The sequence below is a fragment of the Anas platyrhynchos genome, chromosome 16 (assembly GCF_047663525.1).
Source record: "Anas platyrhynchos isolate ZD024472 breed Pekin duck chromosome 16, IASCAAS_PekinDuck_T2T, whole genome shotgun sequence".
Classification (NCBI taxonomy): domain Eukaryota; kingdom Metazoa; phylum Chordata; class Aves; order Anseriformes; family Anatidae; genus Anas; species Anas platyrhynchos.
In genome coordinates, this window is record NC_092602.1 from 1,565,331 (window position 1) to 1,583,083 (window position 17,753).

Here is a 17,753-nt window from a genome sequence, read left to right on the forward strand (position 1 = left end):
AGAAACACACCATTAGAAAACAGGTTGCCACAGTGTCATGAATCGTACTAATTTTCTCTGCACATGCTCATAAACAGAGTATGGCTAGGCTGAAGGAGGTGAGTCAGACAATCTGTTTTCAGACAATCTGTTTCAGACATCACACTGTACCAAGCAATAATGTTCCCTACTCACCCAGCCCACCCTCCTCCTCCTCACCCCTTGAAAAAGATGTCCTGTTCCATCCTTAACACATCTCCCAAGCAGGACTGCCTCCATCCCATTCAAAGGGAACACCGCACTGCTTACATTGGATTCACTTTACTGTGCTCATTCCCTTTTAATTTCCTTACCTCTAAATCTTTCTCAGTAAAGTCAATGATAGAAAAAGCTTTGCGGACTATTTTCCAGTCATTCTTGTCGTTAATAGAAAACACTTTGGCACATCGACCCTACACATTAAGAGAAAGATGAATTAGTAAAAATTTGTTGGTAAAGCAACTTTATCATCAACAACAAACACAGCCTGGCCACAATATTTTCATTTCCACTTTTCTTCAGCTTGTATAGATGCAGTCTGCACCCTGAGGCTATCACAGCCAGAACAGTTCCTGTTACAAAAGCAGATGTTTGCAAGCAATTTGCCTCTGAGTTTCATCCTAACGTGACACACAGGGAGATGTTCTCAGTGGTTTGCAGAGCACTGTCTTGGTAAGTGAAGAAAGCTGCATTTGGAGATCCCTACAATTCCAGAAGTGTGAGAGAGAAAAATTCTCACTGACCTGTATAAGATAAGCATACTTCTGGGGATTGCGCTCCAGCCCAAGCCAACAGAGAAGATCCTTGTCTCCGCCCTCTAATAACTGGTAGAAAATATGGAAATTCCTCTCTCCGTGGTTTTGATGGACAACTCGGGATTTCTCAATCAGGTAACTGAGGATGTGCCCTCCTACCGGAGCTCCCTAGCAAAACAAAACAGTCAGATCAACACCAGAAGCTAAGTAACATCACTGAGATGGCTGTTTATCCACACGTAGGAGGAAGAATCAGGAGATGCATGTTACTGCTGTTACTTACCTGTTTTTTCTGTTTAAGAGTTAGCATCCAACAGAAGTACAAGCTGTATTTAAAGAGTTTTCCGTCCTTCTAGTGCAACTTATGCTTCACAATAAATATATTAAGTTCCCACTGAGTACCGGCAGCATTGCCAGCAATGTAGGAAGCTTTCAGGATATATAACTAGTCGCCTTACTTACAAAATGCAAGACCTGTAAAAATAAGGTCAGAAATCTGCAGTGCTAGTAAGCCTTAATAAATCCTCTGCTGCCTGGTAAGTGTCCAAGAGGTCCACTGATACAGCTTGCTTTAATAGCGGTCCATTAAGTTTGTTCTCACCTTAAAATCAAATTGGATATCCATGTATTTCCCAAATCTACTTGAGTTGTCATTACGCAGAGTTTTTGCATTTCCAAAAGCCTATGGATAAATAGATAAATTGAGTCACTTCTCATCTTATTGAGAACCTGACACTCAAAATAGGACAGAGTTCCAGTTACAAAGGTTTGCTGCATCAGCTGAGGCTCACTACAGAATCTAGAGGGATTAAAGAAACATGAACTAATGTATTCCATAGCTTTAATTGGAACTCAGCTAAACAAATTATGTCTCTTTCTAGTGTAACCTGTAACTGAAGCCACAAGGAACTCGTGTGGTGTACAGTTTCTTCATACTCCCAGTTTCAGCTATTCTCCAGTATTAAACCAAGTTTAAAATGTCTAAATATTAAATGACATTAAACCCTAAGCATTTTCTCAGACATTGTGCTCTAAAGAGGCCATTCCTGAATGCAAGTGTATAGGCAGGTATGAAAGTCTTGTGGAGCGAGGCCATCAACAACTCTTTTCATTATGCCCATTTAGTTTTTACCTCCAGAACAGGATTGGACAGTAGCAGACGATCACGGACGATCTGCAGCTGCTCTGTAGTTGGACAGGTTACTGCATAGTATTGCAAGATCTTCTTGGAAGCCTCTGTCTTTCCAGCTCCACTCTCCCCAGAGATGAGGATGAAATGGTTGTTGTATTCACTGCACATCACCCGGTAGGCATTGTCAGCTATGGCATATCTGAACAAGGATCACAAAAATACCCAGAGATGAAGCATCCATCAGAAAGGTGTGTACTCCTCAGTTAACATCACAGGCATTGGATGTGATGGGAAAGCAGAGCTCAAAACAAAAGTCTACAACCTAGAATCTCACAGTGAAAACAGTCTCTGAGGGACAGAAAAAGCTTGTTCTTCTTCCACTGTTGCTGTAGGATTTAAACAGGCTACATGTATTTACACTGAATGTAGTTTACAGGCAGTAAAGACTCCCTCTTCTAAAGCAGAGTTTTGATTCCAGTAGAGGGAAAATCCCAACTTCTGCTTATAGAGACAGATACAAAAATAACCAGTAGTAGAGGCTTCATTGCATATGCTGATTAGCAAAGAAAGAGGAAAAACAAAAACAAAACCCAACCAACTCAAATCACCTGACAACTTCCAAACACCAACAAAATTCTGGCTGAGAATTCTGAATTTCAGATTTCCTCCCCCTCCTGGCAAGCCCAAGGAGAGGTCGTACAGGAGCATTACGCTGGTCTTGAAGGCACACACAGGACTATCGCAGTCCCTCGTCTCCTACAGTTCCCCCCAATCACTTCTGCAGTCTTTCTGTTCCCCTTTTATTCTCAGTCAGCTAAAAGACAGAAACAAATTCAACCTTACCTACTGAAAGATAAGAATATCAGCATCCACCAGACCTAGTGACATCTGGATAGACATATCCTTGTTGCTAGTACACAGCATCACAGGGGAAATCCATCATATTAATATAAGCTGAAGTTTTAAGGGTCCTACTTACAGATGTGGTGGCAGTTCAAAGAAGTTCACCCCTCGATAAAGCTGCATCTGTGTCACTGTGTAGATATCCAGCTCTTTGTAAGGGTTGACAGACACAAGAAGAGTACCAATATATGTCTGCAGGGAGAAAGACCACACACAGGTAGGAAATCTGTACCAGCACTAGAATGACAGCTCCTGAAAGAAGAGTCAAGTACAGCAGCACATTACGTAAAAACAACTGAAAAGGATGGCACAGAATGGGAAAAAAAAAGCACAACCACCTCCCTTCTCCCCCCACAAAAGACAAACAAACAAACAGAAAACCCTCATCTACTGGCTTTACCATTTCCAAACCTCAAAGCCAACACTAAACTTCCAAAGCCTACCCCACTGATGGTGGAGTTCAATAATAAAAGCAAGCTTAGAGCCTTACATTACCACTCTGCTGGGTACTACCAACACCTAACAAGGTTTGTTGTCTCTCTGCTCAATGAAACCAAAGCTGGAAGAGTGTGCTCAGTGTTCTCTGTATTGATAGTTCTTCTGCCCCTGCAGCATCAGCTTACATCCTATCTAGGTGGGCTATACACACACCCACCCTACTACAACCTCTTCAATCTACTACAGGTGGCATGAATCCACATGACCAACACGTGCACTAGACCACGTACTTACATAGATGAGGTTCTCTTGGTACCGCTTGCGAAGATTGTTCAGGAAGGAGGTCTCACTGGTGTGGGAGTCCAGAAGCACAAAGTCCTGCACCCCAACTCTGTCCCGGGCTATCAAAGCCCCTTCCATGTTTGCATCAGTATTATCTTCCACCTCTTCTTTCTGCAACACAAAGGAGGTGTGATACAGGCTCAGGAGACAGCTGGCAGGGATCCTAGAGGTCAGTTAAGTCCTTCCCCATACTGCAGGGCCAAATCAAGCTTGCACAGACAATAGCAAGGTGTTCTTAACACCTTTTTCCCAAAGACAGCAATTTCATGCCAGACAAGTCCGCACTCTAATTTCTTTACAGTCAGGAAGTCAGAGATCCATTGCTGTGATCAGAGAGGAAGACCAAAGCCTCCAGGAAGCCCTCACTATTAGAGCAGTTGTCTGAAACAAACCGAGCTCCAGAGATCTGAGTATGATCGGGGACACTTCGTTAACTCAGTCTAGACAAAGCAGCTGCAAGCACAAAGTTGGCAGGGAACAGTGGAAGATTTCGTATTTGCTGGTGGTGTAGAAACTACTTTACACAGATAAAAAAACATACACAGATATAACTATGAAACTGAGAATCTCCTGAAAAGGTGGAATTTGCCTAGACCTCTAACTGAAAAGATGAATCCTATGAAACACTGAACAAGACCACTTCACTATTACAAATGGGTTCCAGAAGCAGATCAGTCAGCTTTCAGATTTGGGCAGCAGGTGTCTCCACACACCAGTGAGAGATCTCTGATGTGAAAAGCCAGTCCGCTGATTTGATAAAAGTAATCAAACATTGATTTAGAATAAAATAAAATTCTAAAAAGTATTTAGAATAAAAAGAATAAACAGCTAAATCTTTATTAGCATCCAAAACCTGCTTCTCAAAAAGCTGAAATATGCAGAAAGGATATCAGTGACCAAACATAATCCCTTTGCATGCTCCCCTTCCAATTCTTTATCATGAAATTTGACTTTATATTGAAAATATTGCTGTGGATCAAGCTCTTGTTTCAAAAGCTATACAAATTAATTCTATATTTGTTGTTTTTAATTAAACCAAGCTGATAATCTCATGTTAGCAAACAGGCAAATGGGATATACTTCATTCTATAGTAATAATGTATTTTTTTAAAGACAGATTACACACTTCATAGAATAATTCCTGCTCTATGGCATAAAATAAATACTCTCCTTATGACAGAAATGCAGTTAATATTTTGAGCAACTTACCTTTTAGAGTTCCTGGACTTTGTAAATTAAGTAAGAGAAACAGGCTGAGTAACCCTCGGCTGAACACACACAGCAGTTCCTCAGATCCAGAAGCGTGCACATGAGCCCAGCACATTTGCTATTCTCATATTGCCCTTCATGACATTGAATTTTTTTTTTTTTTTGCTGCTCCACTGCTCAAGAAGATAGTGCATAAGATTTTGAACACGCATTAAAAGACAGAGACGGCATGATGTAAAATGTTTCTGCTAACTTTTGGCAAGCCCTGACTTTGGAGGTAGGCTTTCAGCATAACCCTGCACAGCACTGGTGGAAGATGACAGCACTTGGGACACTTCTATTTAGACACAAAATTTCAGCGCATAAGCATTATGAATTTAATTGTAAATCCATTTTTAAAACAGAGGCATAAGCCTTCTGTACTCCCAGTATCTCCAGTAAGCAACGAAAGCACGTGGCATGCTTGGCACATTAGTCAGCAGCCACTAGTACCAGACCAGGACACCAAAGCCATTATGTCCTGAATTAGACCCATCCAGAGATTTTTACCCAACTGCTGGATATTAGTGTGACATATGGGAGGAGCACTCTCATCTGGAGTATCCCACACTACCTCTTTTAGGGTTTACAGCATATGAAGCCTCTTACCTTTCTCCAACATTGTTTTCATTCACCTGGGAGTTACTATTGCAAGCTATTTCTGGCAGTCTGAGTAAGAAGCTACTTGATTTTTGTGACAGAATTATTGCTAGCAAAAAGAATACTTGAACAGCTTCAATGCTTTCAAAATACATGTACAGTTTTAATCGAAATAAGAATGCTCTGAAATCCTCCTTCCCCTACAGATAACTCGGAACAGGCCAAGCAAAGATTTTTGAACAGAACACTCTAAACTAAGATTTACCTAAGGAATTAGAGAACAAACAGTATCAAAGCCAAAACTACTTCCCGTATTTTTACCTTTGAACTGTTGATACTCACTTTTTCACTCCGATTTGGTCATAGCACAGCGGCTGCCTGACAAGGTTAGAGTTTACCATTTTGTTAGGAAGATGCCCTGCACAATGCCTGCTGGCACTTTAGGTGGATTTGTTCTTCTGAGCAAACACCCAGGACAAACTGAACAAGAGAATTTTACCTTCTTTCCAAGCTCAGAAACGTGAAAGAACAAGGCTGAAACCACAGCAGCTATCTAGCTGATCAGGTTTCCTTAACCTAATTCTTTCACTCATATGTTAATTGGTAAGTGACACTGCTCCCTCTTCAACAAAAATCCCATACTCTTTTCTGGGTGATTTTGTGCTCTGATTTTCTGAGCATTCTGTTGTCGCTGAGGTCAGACAATTTTATTATCACAAGCACTACTTAGCACCTGTTGTGTGTCCCCCCTCCCCTTCCCAAACAGACTTTTGGAAGTTTTGTGCTTACCTGGTGTTATCACCAGTAACAGATACCTCGGCAGGACTCATCGGTGCGCATTACACCAGCAAGACACTGCTGACTGCTCTTTTTAAAGGATTATTTTCCTTTCCTCATCACTTAGCTGTAAGCATCAAAAGTTCTTTCTTGCCTACTGAAGTGCAAACTCTACTAGAAAACCTATCCCTAACTACAGTGAGGGCTTTTTTGTTTCACAAAGGGATTTGTCTGTCCACACTGAGAACTATCAGGAGCTGAAGTGCATCAAAACAGATTAATGAGATGTGCAGCTCTTTAGTAGGAGCTAAAACAAGGTCAGGAGCAACGGAGTAGTTTGTTCGACAAAGTTTGTACCAATTTTTAACAAAGAAACAAGTCCTGACAAAGAATAGTTATTAAAGAAAAAAAAAAAAAAAAGAATAAGAAAAAGAAAACCAAGCAAAATTTGCAAAATTGTTACTTATCTTTGCCAGAGGTTCAAACCTTAGTTTTAAAGCAGCTTAAGTTAATTTTGTTGTTTCTTTGATTGGCATAGAACTGAAGAGCTCAGTGTACAAGGGAAGAAGAGGACCAGTTACGATGCCCCTGTTATTTTGGGAGCACTGAGGAAACACACCATGCTACGTGCTACCCATGCAAACACAAAAAGAGATCAGAGCTTCAGATGGGCACCATCTGTCCCAGAGCATCTTCCAAGTGTCCTCACACCCATTCGGTCAGGCAAGCACCCGTATCTCTAGCGAAGGGTCACACAAGCCACCAAACTCTAGATTTACCGGGTCCATCCACAACAAGGACCCCAATTCCCACCACAACAGCAGAAAATCTTCTCAGGACTCCGCTGCTCACCCCGAGCCATCCCAACCTGCCCAAGATGCTGAATTTCTTTAACACTGCCCTACAAATTCAGAAGTCTTTGTCCTTCCCACGTGCCTCCTTCCCGCTTTACCTCTGCCACCCAAGCTGCAGTGTGCCATCTCCTGCCAACTCCTTCTCCAAAATGCTCTTCTTCCATGAAGAGTTAACGGGCTGAAGGTAAGGCCCACTGATACCCGGGATCGTGTGTCCGCTGGCTGCTCGCCTTCCTCCTTGGGCACAGATCCTAACACCCTCGCTGCTTAATGAATTATCTAACAAGCTGGCAGCACTCAAGCTGTGATGAGGTTTATGCTTCAAATCTCACCAAATGGTACTGTAAGGTACTGTCAAGAGGCAGAAGTCTGAGTTTGGAGGCAAAGCCATGGACTGCAGCCTTCTGATGGTTAATTTGAGCAAAGCCGGGTACAAAACACACCACCCCCGGCTCGTTCCCCTTCCAGCTTCGCTCCCCACTAGAGGTCACTACGAAACCCATTTTAATTTGTTGTCTGAAGTTTTCTACAGGTTTCCCCCTTTTTCACGTGCATCAGGCAGGTTCCCCCCATCGTGCCACCCCAAAAGGACTTTTCAGCCAGGACTGTGATCACTGCAGACTGTCACACGGTGCCAGCTTACTCCCTTCTCTTCCACCTGCCTGTAAAATACATCAACAAGCATCTCCCCATGATTATTCCTCTGCATAAGCAATGGTCAGCAGAATAAAATGCCTCCATTTCTGCAGCCAGTGATCCTCAAGTAGCCGTGAGGGTGACCTCTTGCTTCTGTTCAACCACAATCCTGCAACAGCTCTGTATTTGAGAAGCTTCACAGCCAAGCCCAACCTCACCAAATAACGAAGGAGTCCTTCAAAAGGAACTCAGAGCAAGATAAAGGTCTACAGAAGTGGAAGGACCCTTCCTGAACCACAGAATATCTCTGCCTGGTCTCTTACAGCAACATTAAGAAATTAAATAACTTACCTGATGGCTCAGAGCCATTGAGGAAAAAGGTGAACAGTAAGATCTGGGGAGCTGAGCAGGGCAAAAACATTCCTGATTTGTCCTCAGCTAGTAAATGCTGATTATAACAGGAATGTTCAAGACTTAAAATTTAAAATCTCAGCCATTTATATTTCTAATAGACAAGTGGAAAGACACCTGTTTAACAGACAGTTTATTTAAAGCTATCCATTTCCCAACGGAATCAGTTTTTGCTAACAGAGAAAGATAAATCTTACTGACAGGAGCACGCTTGTGTTACCGTCTGCAATAAAGCTTCCCACCCCCACCAAAAATCAGAGCCTTATTTCATGCTGGACACACTGATCCTAAGGCACACTTCAGTCTATTTGTTCAACTCTGTTTCCAGCTGGCATTCTAGAAAATCTATTGTGATGCCAAACATTTATGACCTTTTTGCCTGTTGTTCTGTTGTTACATCCTTGAGATCTAAGCAAATACAACTCACGCCACAAGAATGCAGCACTGTAAGCAGGCATCTCTGGAGCCATCTGATTTAAAATAGAAATGAGTCTCGAGTCTGCCCAAGACAGATGAGCTTGGAGCACTGCTAACAGATTCCTTCAGAAACGTCAGCGCTCTGTTTTGGAAATACTCACTCACTGCAACGGGCAGCGCTCCTTGACCCAGGCCTGCACCCCTTGTGCTCAACAGGAATTTGCTCATTAAGGCTCCTCCAAATGGTACAGAGGCACCGCAAGGATTACACCAAGGAAACTCCTTAGGCTGCGCTCCACCTTCTTCCACCTAAGGCTCTCCGAAGAGGCAGTGACAGAGCTTGATCATAAAAAGCAGTTAAAAAATAAAAGAAAATGAAAGACATTCTGCAAGGCACTGCAGAAAGCACAGCCTGCTTGCCCTGTTGGCAAGGTCAGCAGGAGGGTGAGGACTGGCCCTGGCAACCATGTGCCCTCCCTCGACCCTGGCAGCACCCTGCAGGTCAGGATTACAGCATGCCATGGGGCTGCACACAGCTGCCTGCACAGCATCTGCTCCGAGAGGAGCCCAGACCCCATCCTGCCTTCCCCAAAGGGAATTCGGGTTCGGTGGCCATCAAGGAGCCGGTACTTACTGAGTACACCTGGCAATAAGGCTTGAAGCAGTGCGTTACCGCCCTGGAATAATGGCAAGCCCAGGGCGACAGGGAAATGCTTCCCTCCTACTGTGGAAGCTTTGGTGTGGCTCATAAAAATTAATCCGTTCAGAGTAATTTTCAGATAAACCAGAATTGCACGTAAAACCAATTAAAACAGATCAGATCTGTATCAAGTGACCGTGCTATGTCTGTCTGATTGCAGCATAACCATATAAAAAAAAAAAAAAAAAAAAAAAAAGCCCAAGACTATTACTTTTATTATTTTTTAGACATTTCAGTTAGACCAGCCCCTATATCCCAGGAAGCCTCTTCCACATTTATACAGAAACTGAAGCATCGCACACCAGCTGTGCCTGAAAACACAGAGGCAGTGCAGAAGAGTGAGGCAGCACTCAGGACATCCTGAGCTACTGTACACACTTTTCAAGGTAGCAGAATTCATAAATACAATTATACTGTGGAAAAAATTACACATTGTAACCTAATTTCTTTTCAAAAGAATACAGAGTAAGAGGGTTTTAAGGTTAATCAACAGCCTAGGGAAACGCCAACAATTCTTAAGGCCTCTTGTCTGTATCCAGGGAATAGCCTACTATAGACTTGTTAAAGGGTGACTGTCTGTCTTTCTCAATAGAAGAGAGGTCGAGGTGAACTACTTCACTTTCATAAATCAAAAGAAAGAAAAAAGTGAGAAAATCTCCAGAGTTCAAACATTTCTTTAAAACCCAAACTTTAAATACTAAATGGGCTTCATGGCTGCCATTTTGAAAAACATTAGTTTGCCAAAGGACCCTTTTGATTTCTATTTGAAATGTAAGAGCTCACAGATAATCCATTGAGAATCAAACCCCCACAAAAGGCTTTCTGAAACAATCGTGGTGCTTGTGAAGGACAACATTTTTGTGCGCAAAATAAAACATTTTAATGCGCTACAATCCATTACACATATATTCCTCCATTTCCTTTCAGTAATTATTCATTAGAAAACATTTAACGTCACTGCAGATTTCACACTGGGCAGTCTGCACACAAAGGAGAAGAGTTGGCCCATTTATAAGGGACTGAGGCCTTCTTTTCTAATCTGAGAAACTCCAAGGAGGTGGGGGCTGCTGGACACAACGGGCAGGCTAAATTGTGCGGTTAACGGTCAAAGCCCCCCTGCCTACTTTGACACTCATTTAAAGATGACAAGGAACAATAGAGATTTGTTCTTAGCAACTCTTTCTTGTTATGCGGTCTACATCGGCTAAGCTGGGCGGCTCAATACATGAAACCGGCCCTGATACCCGGTTCCACCTGCCAGCGCTCGCCCTCCCTCGGCCTGCGCTCTCCTCGTCCCCCCCCCCTTGTCCTTTCCCCACTTTAACACAATGAGACAGGTAAAGAATATCATTAAAAAGAGTCCCATTCAGCGTGTCAGCTTTAATAAAACAATTGCCTGTCGGGTTAATATGAGCAGCTCGAATTTTGGGTTGCTGCCAGCAATCCCGCTCCTCTCAGCCAGGTTAGCAGAAGCAGCCCTTCTCTCCCCAAAATGCCCACTTCACCTCGGCAATTCCAGCAAACATCGGTGTTTCCAGGCTGCAGCACTGTCAGCAGGCACCGCTGCATTAAGGCTACCTGATTTACAGCGTAAAACACCTTCTCAGAACCTTTAAATTGACAAAAACATCACAAAACTGCTAGAAACGATGGTTTTGCTTTATCAGCTTGTTTTGCATTCAGCAGATATTCCACTGGCTCACCCCAGACACGCTAACTTGATCGGCTAGGAAAGAAACAGCAATCCCTCCTCACTTGGGAAATGGAAGCCTATAAAAAAGCAAGCTACAAATCCTGCTAGGACAGAAGACCAACGGTTAAAACCGCGTGCTATCTCTGTGGTGGCTTTTTGGATAAAAATGCCAGAGATTTCTTCAGCACTGACATTCTTGGATCTACTGCTGCTGGACCGGAGGCAGCTCCTCAATGAATCCTGCATATTCTTTGCAGAACAGAACAAATTATTAGAAAGCATAAACCGCTGAGAAGGTCCATAAACTGTATTTCCTAGGTAACATAGCACAGGGTTTCCAGGTGAAATGCTAACATTCAAAAGTTAAAACTTCTGGAAAGAGGGGAAGAGTGGATTTACTCAGCTTCTAGGAAAGACAAGGACAGTCCTCGAGCATCTGACACTCCGTATGGCACAGGAAAGCATTAGACAGTAAGCTGATGTATTTAGAAGTCTTGCAGATGACCAGAAAGAGATGCCTTGCTTGCTACGATGACTTTTGTGTAAACCAGAGCCCAGCTCAGACCTCAGTAACTACAAAGAACACGTAGTAGGATAAGGGTACTTCTGGAAAGTTTTCAAAAAATAAAATTAACTACAAGGAAGATGTAAAAGCAGCTTTTCTGCCTGGATTAGGTTGCAGTCCCTCTGTATTTACCATTATTGCTTGTTTTGGTCTCAGTCAGGAGTCTGGCTGTTCAGAACAAGCACTGAATTATTTACATAGCATAGGAACAGTGATGGTGTGACTTCCCTCAGCTGCGTGGTGCTGCAGGCAGGAGGTCCGGCCCTCTGGCTGGGCTGCAGGTCCGTGCAGACACCTGGGAACCAAAGGCACCTTCTCCTCCTCTCACAGTTTGAATACTTGGCTTTTCACAATCACAAAAAAAAAGCAAGTCATGTTCTTCCCCACTACTAAAAGCCCCATACCTCAAATTGTTCCTTCTGTAGTCTGAACAGCGAGCGACGAGGAGCACACTGCTCCCAGGGCTGTGGACAGCCCTTCTGTGCTCCATTCCACTAAGTACTTCTAGCCATAGCTCAAAAGGCTAATGAAATCTACAAAGACAGGCAATTTACTATCAGCAGCCACTAGCAAATATGTCAAAACCAGTTTGAGAAGCAAATTGGAGGTCTAATCAATTTTTATCTTCACTCTTAGGATAGAATTCCAGATGGAAAAAAAAATAGCAAAAACCTTGTGATCACTCAGTGCTGCAGTCCTGCTTTATTTTAAAAAATGAACACACCGTCATGGCATTTAGCAAGTGGTCGTGACATTAGATGGGCAAGTCTTCAGAAAAGAACTAGAGGAAAACTGAATGCAAACACATGATTTTGGACACAGCAAGAAGGCCATAGATGAAATAAACATTGATATCACTTCAACTATAGAAGCATTTTAACACAAGCCCTGATGATAAAACCCTTTGGACATCAGAAAGCAAAGAGACGTTGGTTTGTACAATTACATCTCTCAAGAGGTGACAAATCAGTGTAGAATCTGAAAGCAGGGAAGCTGAGCAATGCCTGGGACAACAAATTGCCATCCAAACCAAGCTTTTTATCTCATCATGCTGTAGCAAAAGCCAGTCTTTATCCCTGCACCAGATCCAAGAAAAATCAGGGGTTCCTTTGACAACTACTGCAAAGGAGTCACCTGCACCGGCTGCAGTGCAAGATCTAATTCACGTGAATTACAGCAAAGGTCACCCAAACACTCACGTTAATTTACAACGTGTACTTGCTCTGGGCCTGGCTTGTCAAGCTTGAAGGAGCATCGGATGCCAAGGCTGCAGTTTTGTACACAAGTAGGAAGAGCTCGGAGGGTTTATTTGAAGAGGCTGCGAACAGACTCATTATCTAGCTGCAGATTTACTGGCAAGTGTAATATTTCAACAGAGTCTGGAGATGCAGCCACAGTGCAGCAAGGGAATGTTTCTGTGAATAAATAGCAAGCCTCCCTCAAATTGATTCAGAAAACATCTTTATCAGACATTCCCTGTTGCTTTTAATTTTCCTGGACCTCTCTGTGCACAAAGCACTTAGCTAACAAGCATTTCAATTTAGTAGTCAAGCACGAAGACGTTATCAATGGGCCACATAATTGCTTCATTCTGGAAGCTACTACCTGAAGCCACGAGAGAGCCTTTTACACTCCACCAGCCAAAACACCTAGCAGAAAGGTTAACAAATTAGACTTGCTTCAAAGCCACCTGCATCATTAAGCGACAGTGTGGTGAGACTTAATACAAAATAATTTTCTCTAAAGGAAAGAAATGGGGTTATCTTCAGAAGACGTCCCTTTACTACTCCTCGTGGTACTTTACGGTGCACGAAATCTGGTTTTGACAATAGGAATATCTGGGCACAGCAGCCATGAGGAGCTTCCATGGCTGCTCGCAGCTCTGAAAGCAAGTGAGAGGAAAGATGGTGCTCTATTGTTGACTGGCTACCAAAACGGGGCAGAGAAGGACAGAGAAGAAGTACTGTGACCCCCCTTCCCCCATATAGGGTCTGAGTTACTTTTGCTCCGTGCTAGGTACAGAAGTGGGGGGAGGTCTCCCCCATCCTGTGTGCAGCAGGTCCCGCAGGTCAGGGCCATCCAGGGGTAATTATTCCCATGCTGGTTTTGTTATTAAAATAAAGGTCAGGGCTCCTCAAGCAGTCACATATGAGTTCCCAGGCATTTTGGTGTGCATGCAGATGTTGCAAGTCCCCTTCTCTACTGATCAGAAAAGCATTCCTTTTTTTCCTCCTACTTCCAAGTAGGTGAAAGTTAGCTCCTTCCCTCCTCCTTTGGCCACGCCATTCACCCCAAATAACCCTGGATACAGTTCTACTTCTCTTCCTTTGAGAAGGAAGAAAATAATTACCCCCTACACAACACAAACCAGGCACCCAATTTGCCAGGATAGCTGTCCCTCCTAATTTAGCTGGAGATTTTCATTTTAAAGCATGTATTAGCATAAAACCTTGCAAAGAGCTCTGAACTTACCCCTGCTTCCTCCCTATTGCTACAAAAAAGTAGCCTAAAGCAAGCTGAGCAGGAAAGGAACAAAATTAACCCCCACCTTCTGAAACAGATTACCCTCTCTGACTACATTGCGTGTTCCCACAGCAGGACAGGCTGCAGGGAGAAGTGACATAGCTGTTAGCTGTTATGGCTAAAAGGCTCCTTAATGCCTGACATGAGGAAACTTAATCATTTCAAACAGGGAAAACCTGCTAAAATAGGTAAGCGATGAGGTAGGTTTTAAAGGAGCAAAACATTAATACCACCTTAGCCTCGATCCTTAACAAAATGACTGCTATGGTGGAGTTGCTGTAAAACCTTTTCATTTTTTTCTCCCATAGAAAAGAAGAAAGGAAGGTTTTGGTTTAATGAACTAGCAGTATGTAAAAGAAAATAGGATATATTCTACATGGAGTTATCTTATTTGTGCTTAACAGGGATAAGAGAAGAAAGAAGATATAAAAATGTGGTTGCTAAAAGCAGATTTTTGTATAGAATACTTGATTTTTTTAAAAAAATAAACCCTAACTGAATAGTATGGCTAAATGCTTTCAAAAGTGAGATGGTAACAGAATTGCAGGCTAACAAACCTGAGACCAATATATCAGCAGGTGCTTTTGTATTTCACTATATTGCATTTTATAAGATGGCACAAAACTCTTGGATTTACACACTTGGCTGAATCAGAAAGTATTACTGCTGAAGTATATGTTCCTGTTGGTCTTGAAAAGTAAATCTGCTCCTGTGTTCCACCTGCAGCCATCGATGTGCTCAGGGTCAGGGCTCTGTACAGTGCTCAGCTGCCCTGGCTTCTATGAAACAACAATTATCGCAGTAATGAACGTGCCCAGCCCATTTGCTGTATTTCTGCCTGCTGTCATTAATACAGTAAATAACTAGATAGGGAGCCCTGTCTGAGGATACAAATAAAGGCTGTGCCAAACTCAAACCATATGCAACTTGCTGTTTGGTCCTCAACAGTTCACAGGGCAGATAATGTCGTCTTTGTTTCGCCTTTCATTATGTTTGTAAAATCTCCCTCTCCGTGGCAGGTGGCCACGTCCCCTCCCCCAGACACCAGAGCAGTGCCCCAAAGAATTCGTACTGCATCGCCCGTGCCCGCCTTGCTCGCTGCCTGCCCAACCAAACCAGAGCCCAGAGCTCTTCGATGCCAGGCAGAGAGGACAGAAAGCTTGTTTTTTTCAACAGGAGAAATTCCTCCAGCCTTGCAGCTCTTTTGCAAACCCAAAGTTCAATGGTTGTCCAATAGGAAGATGCTGCTCCTGTCCCCGGTGGATTACAGCCAGTTAACGAACTGCTCCGGGAACAAGTAGGATGTGACGTGCCAGGAGGGTCACAACACTGGAGCTCAGGGGTTTGTGAAATACAGGGTGAGGATACACAAAGCCTATTGCCTGAGGAATTACTCCTGGGTACCACTAGGATTACTGTGCTGATTTTACGGTCCTTAAAGCTGACCTTCAAAAGGACAAATTGAGAAGAAGGAGCAGGATATTCCGCTCTGGGGTTTTTTGAAACAAGAAATGCACATCTTGCTTGTTTTTTTCCTGGAAGCATGAATAAAGAACAAAAAGAACAAGCAGGTTTAACATCAGTAGGGCCAAATAAAAGGCATGGGGTTATCTGACCTGAGCAAATGATTTTTCTTTCAAGCTTTTTTTTTTTTTTTTTGGTCTGATAACTGTAACTTAGATCAAATACCTGTCAAGCAGTATAACAGTGGAAAGGAAAACTCTCACAACAGTTCCAAAAGGCCCCAGCTACTAAAAGCTGTTCATAAGTCTGGATCTGTCCAACAAATATACATTAACTAAGAAAAATAAGATTTTTTTTAATTGAAAATATATTATTCTTTTTCCCTGGGGAGGAATTATTTTCAAGCCTTCTACAACTATTATTAAAAAGAAATTCCCTCATTCCTGTATCAGTTTGAAACCTCAACAGCAAGGTACCCATCACATCCCATGAACTAGCCTTACATTTACACTTAAGCACAAGCCAATCTGGACCACTGAGCGAGGGCTCAGCTGTTTCTCATTCACGTAGACTATGCACCATACAGTAGCAGCCCTGAAAATCACATGGAAAGAAAAAAGCTCTCAGTGTTGCAATAAGAAAACTCCAACAGATTTAATAGGATCATTGCACAGCCACACAACCACATCATCTCCAAGTTCAGCAGGCAGTACTTCACCTGACTAAAATGCATTCCTTTTTCTCTGAGTGGTACTATGACACATCGAAGCAAAACTGATATTACTTCCTTTCACTCTGTGTTCTCACCAGACATAAGATGGGGAAGGAATTAATTACAGCTAATTAAAAATTAAATCCTCTGCCTTGCCTTTGGTTACTGTATTTCTCTGTCTCAGAATATTCAGCTTAAATGCTCTGTTACGTTCTACCTCTGCCACCTTTTATTGGGGAATAATTTGCTTACTTCTCTTTGGCTTCAGCATCGAGCTCTGTCATTTGGTCCTCACGGGGCCAGCTGCGCAGTTCCAGTCCGGCTCACACCTCTGCTCCCTCCGTGCTGCTGCTCACAGCTGACCACCGTCGCTTCAGCATCCCTCCCAGCACCTCAGTGCCACTCCTCACTACAGGCATCCCCCCAGCCTGGAAGGGCCTCCCTCCCCTCGTGTGCCAAGCCGACTCTCTCCAGCCCAATCAGTTGATGGAGCAGCTCTCTGCGAAGCTTTTCAACTGCAGTTCCTCCTTGGACACCACCTCTGCTGCACAACTGACCTTCATGAGACATTTTGTGAGTGAAATCATTGTCCCTGTCAAACACAGACAACCATTCTCTTTGGGGAAGAGGAGACAAGGAAGTGCAAAGCATCGTTTTCCCTTGGAGCAGGTCTCAACACACCGATGCTCAATAAATAAATGGAGGATTAACAAAGTTATTCTGCAGCCAGTGGAATGTTTCCCAGGCAGATCACAGGAATTTCACAATGCCATTCACTTGCTTACAAGCTCTGGACCAAGAACATCAAGGTTATGTGGAGGTCTGTCCTACAGAAACCACCACCAGGTTTTGAGACGAGATCTGACGGAGATTGCCGGAGGCAAAGAGTGACACATCAAGACTGTGACCACTGTCTAAACAGGTCAGCTTCAGAACTTCCAAAGGATTTAGAAAGACTCAACTGGACTATTTAAGAAAGCAGTGTCAATGATGCACGGTATCTATGGAGGTATTACAGAATTCTTTCTAGAAGTTTTGCTCCAATCTATGTCAAGAGAAAGTCATCAGCAGATACCTAGAAACGTGCAACTTAATTGTAAGAGCTGTTATAAACCTTTGAATGTTAATATCCTGCTGGAAAAAAGAAGTACCTGTTTTGATCCTGGAGTTCTATCTGTCATCTCCTCTGTCAAGACCTCATTAGCATGCAAGTGAGATGTCACCCCAGCCACAGCCTCCAAGAAATTTCTTTGTCAAAGTCCACTAAATTAAATTAGCCAGTAGAGAGGGAAAGTGCACATTTCTGAACATACAGGTACCGAGGCTAAAAGTAGTTCCTACTGCTGAAGGCATATTGTCCAAGCTAAATGCAACACACGCTCACTTTTGCACCACAAAGTTTTTGAAAGGAGTCTACATATTTGTGATTGAATTATATAGTTGTGTGCTTTATAAAAATATTAGTTCAAAGTAATTATAGCATCACCTAGCCTATGGAAATGCACTACTCAAATATTTGCTAACGCAGTTAATAGAAATTGGAACTACATCTCTAGCTGCTAACA

The 17,753-nt window shown here is 42.9% G+C and overlaps 1 protein-coding gene across 12 annotated transcripts in view; it reads right to left on the minus strand.

Annotated features, from left to right (window-relative positions):
- MYO1H (myosin IH) overlaps nt 1–17,753 on the minus strand; it is a 36,791-nt gene that overhangs the window by 16,677 nt on the left and 2,361 nt on the right. Inside the window, exons 1-7 of one of the 12 annotated variants that reach the window (XR_011803724.1) lie at nt 7,166–7,534; nt 3,541–3,699; nt 2,885–3,000; nt 1,906–2,104; nt 1,375–1,455; nt 762–941; nt 333–431 (exon numbers count right to left, since the gene is read on the minus strand). Coding sequence is in view for 11 of the 12 variants with exons in the window: in XM_072024236.1 (XP_071880337.1) it covers nt 333–431; nt 762–941; nt 1,375–1,455; nt 1,906–2,104; nt 2,885–3,000; nt 3,541–3,699; nt 7,166–7,231 (900 nt within the window). In the remaining variant the exon portion in view is untranslated. The other 11 variants (XM_072024237.1, XM_038187455.2, XM_072024239.1 and 8 more) reach the window with 11 other exon arrangements.